Source organism: Eurypyga helias, unplaced genomic scaffold (assembly GCF_000690775.1).
Source record: "Eurypyga helias isolate BGI_N326 unplaced genomic scaffold, ASM69077v1 scaffold31069, whole genome shotgun sequence".
In the NCBI taxonomy this organism is placed as follows: domain Eukaryota; kingdom Metazoa; phylum Chordata; class Aves; order Eurypygiformes; family Eurypygidae; genus Eurypyga; species Eurypyga helias.
Window position 1 is genome coordinate 1,911 of NW_010271918.1, and position 332 is coordinate 2,242.

The window sequence follows — 332 nt, forward strand, 5'->3', positions numbered from 1 at the left end:
TGGGAGCAGGGAGAGGCGACTCCCGCCGCGCTTTAACCAGCAGCTGTGTCCTGACCTGTTCCGCTGTTTCCGTAGGAGAACTATGGCCGCAAGGAGCCCGAGAAGGTGGCCAAGGTGAAGGAGCTCTATGAGGCTCTGGGCATGAGAGCTGCTTTTCAGGAGTACGAGGAGAGCAGCTACCGGCGCCTGCAGGAGCTGATCGCGAAGCACGCCAACCGCCTCCCCCGGGAGATCTTCCTTGGCCTAGCTCAGAAGATTTACAAGCGCCAGAAGTGATGGAGAAAACCCTTGGTGGACTGTTTGCCCCCTGCTTAGGGGTCCTGGGGGGGTTT

General features: G+C 59.9%; 1 protein-coding gene across 1 annotated transcript in view; it reads left to right on the top strand.

Annotated features, from left to right (window-relative positions):
- Positions 1-276, top strand: part of FDPS (farnesyl diphosphate synthase) — a 2,149-nt gene extending 1,873 nt beyond the window's left edge. The window contains 1 exon segment of the mRNA XM_010158967.1: positions 74-276. Within this exon segment, the coding sequence (XP_010157269.1) occupies positions 74-276 (203 nt within the window).
- Positions 277-332: the final 56 nt, after the last annotated feature.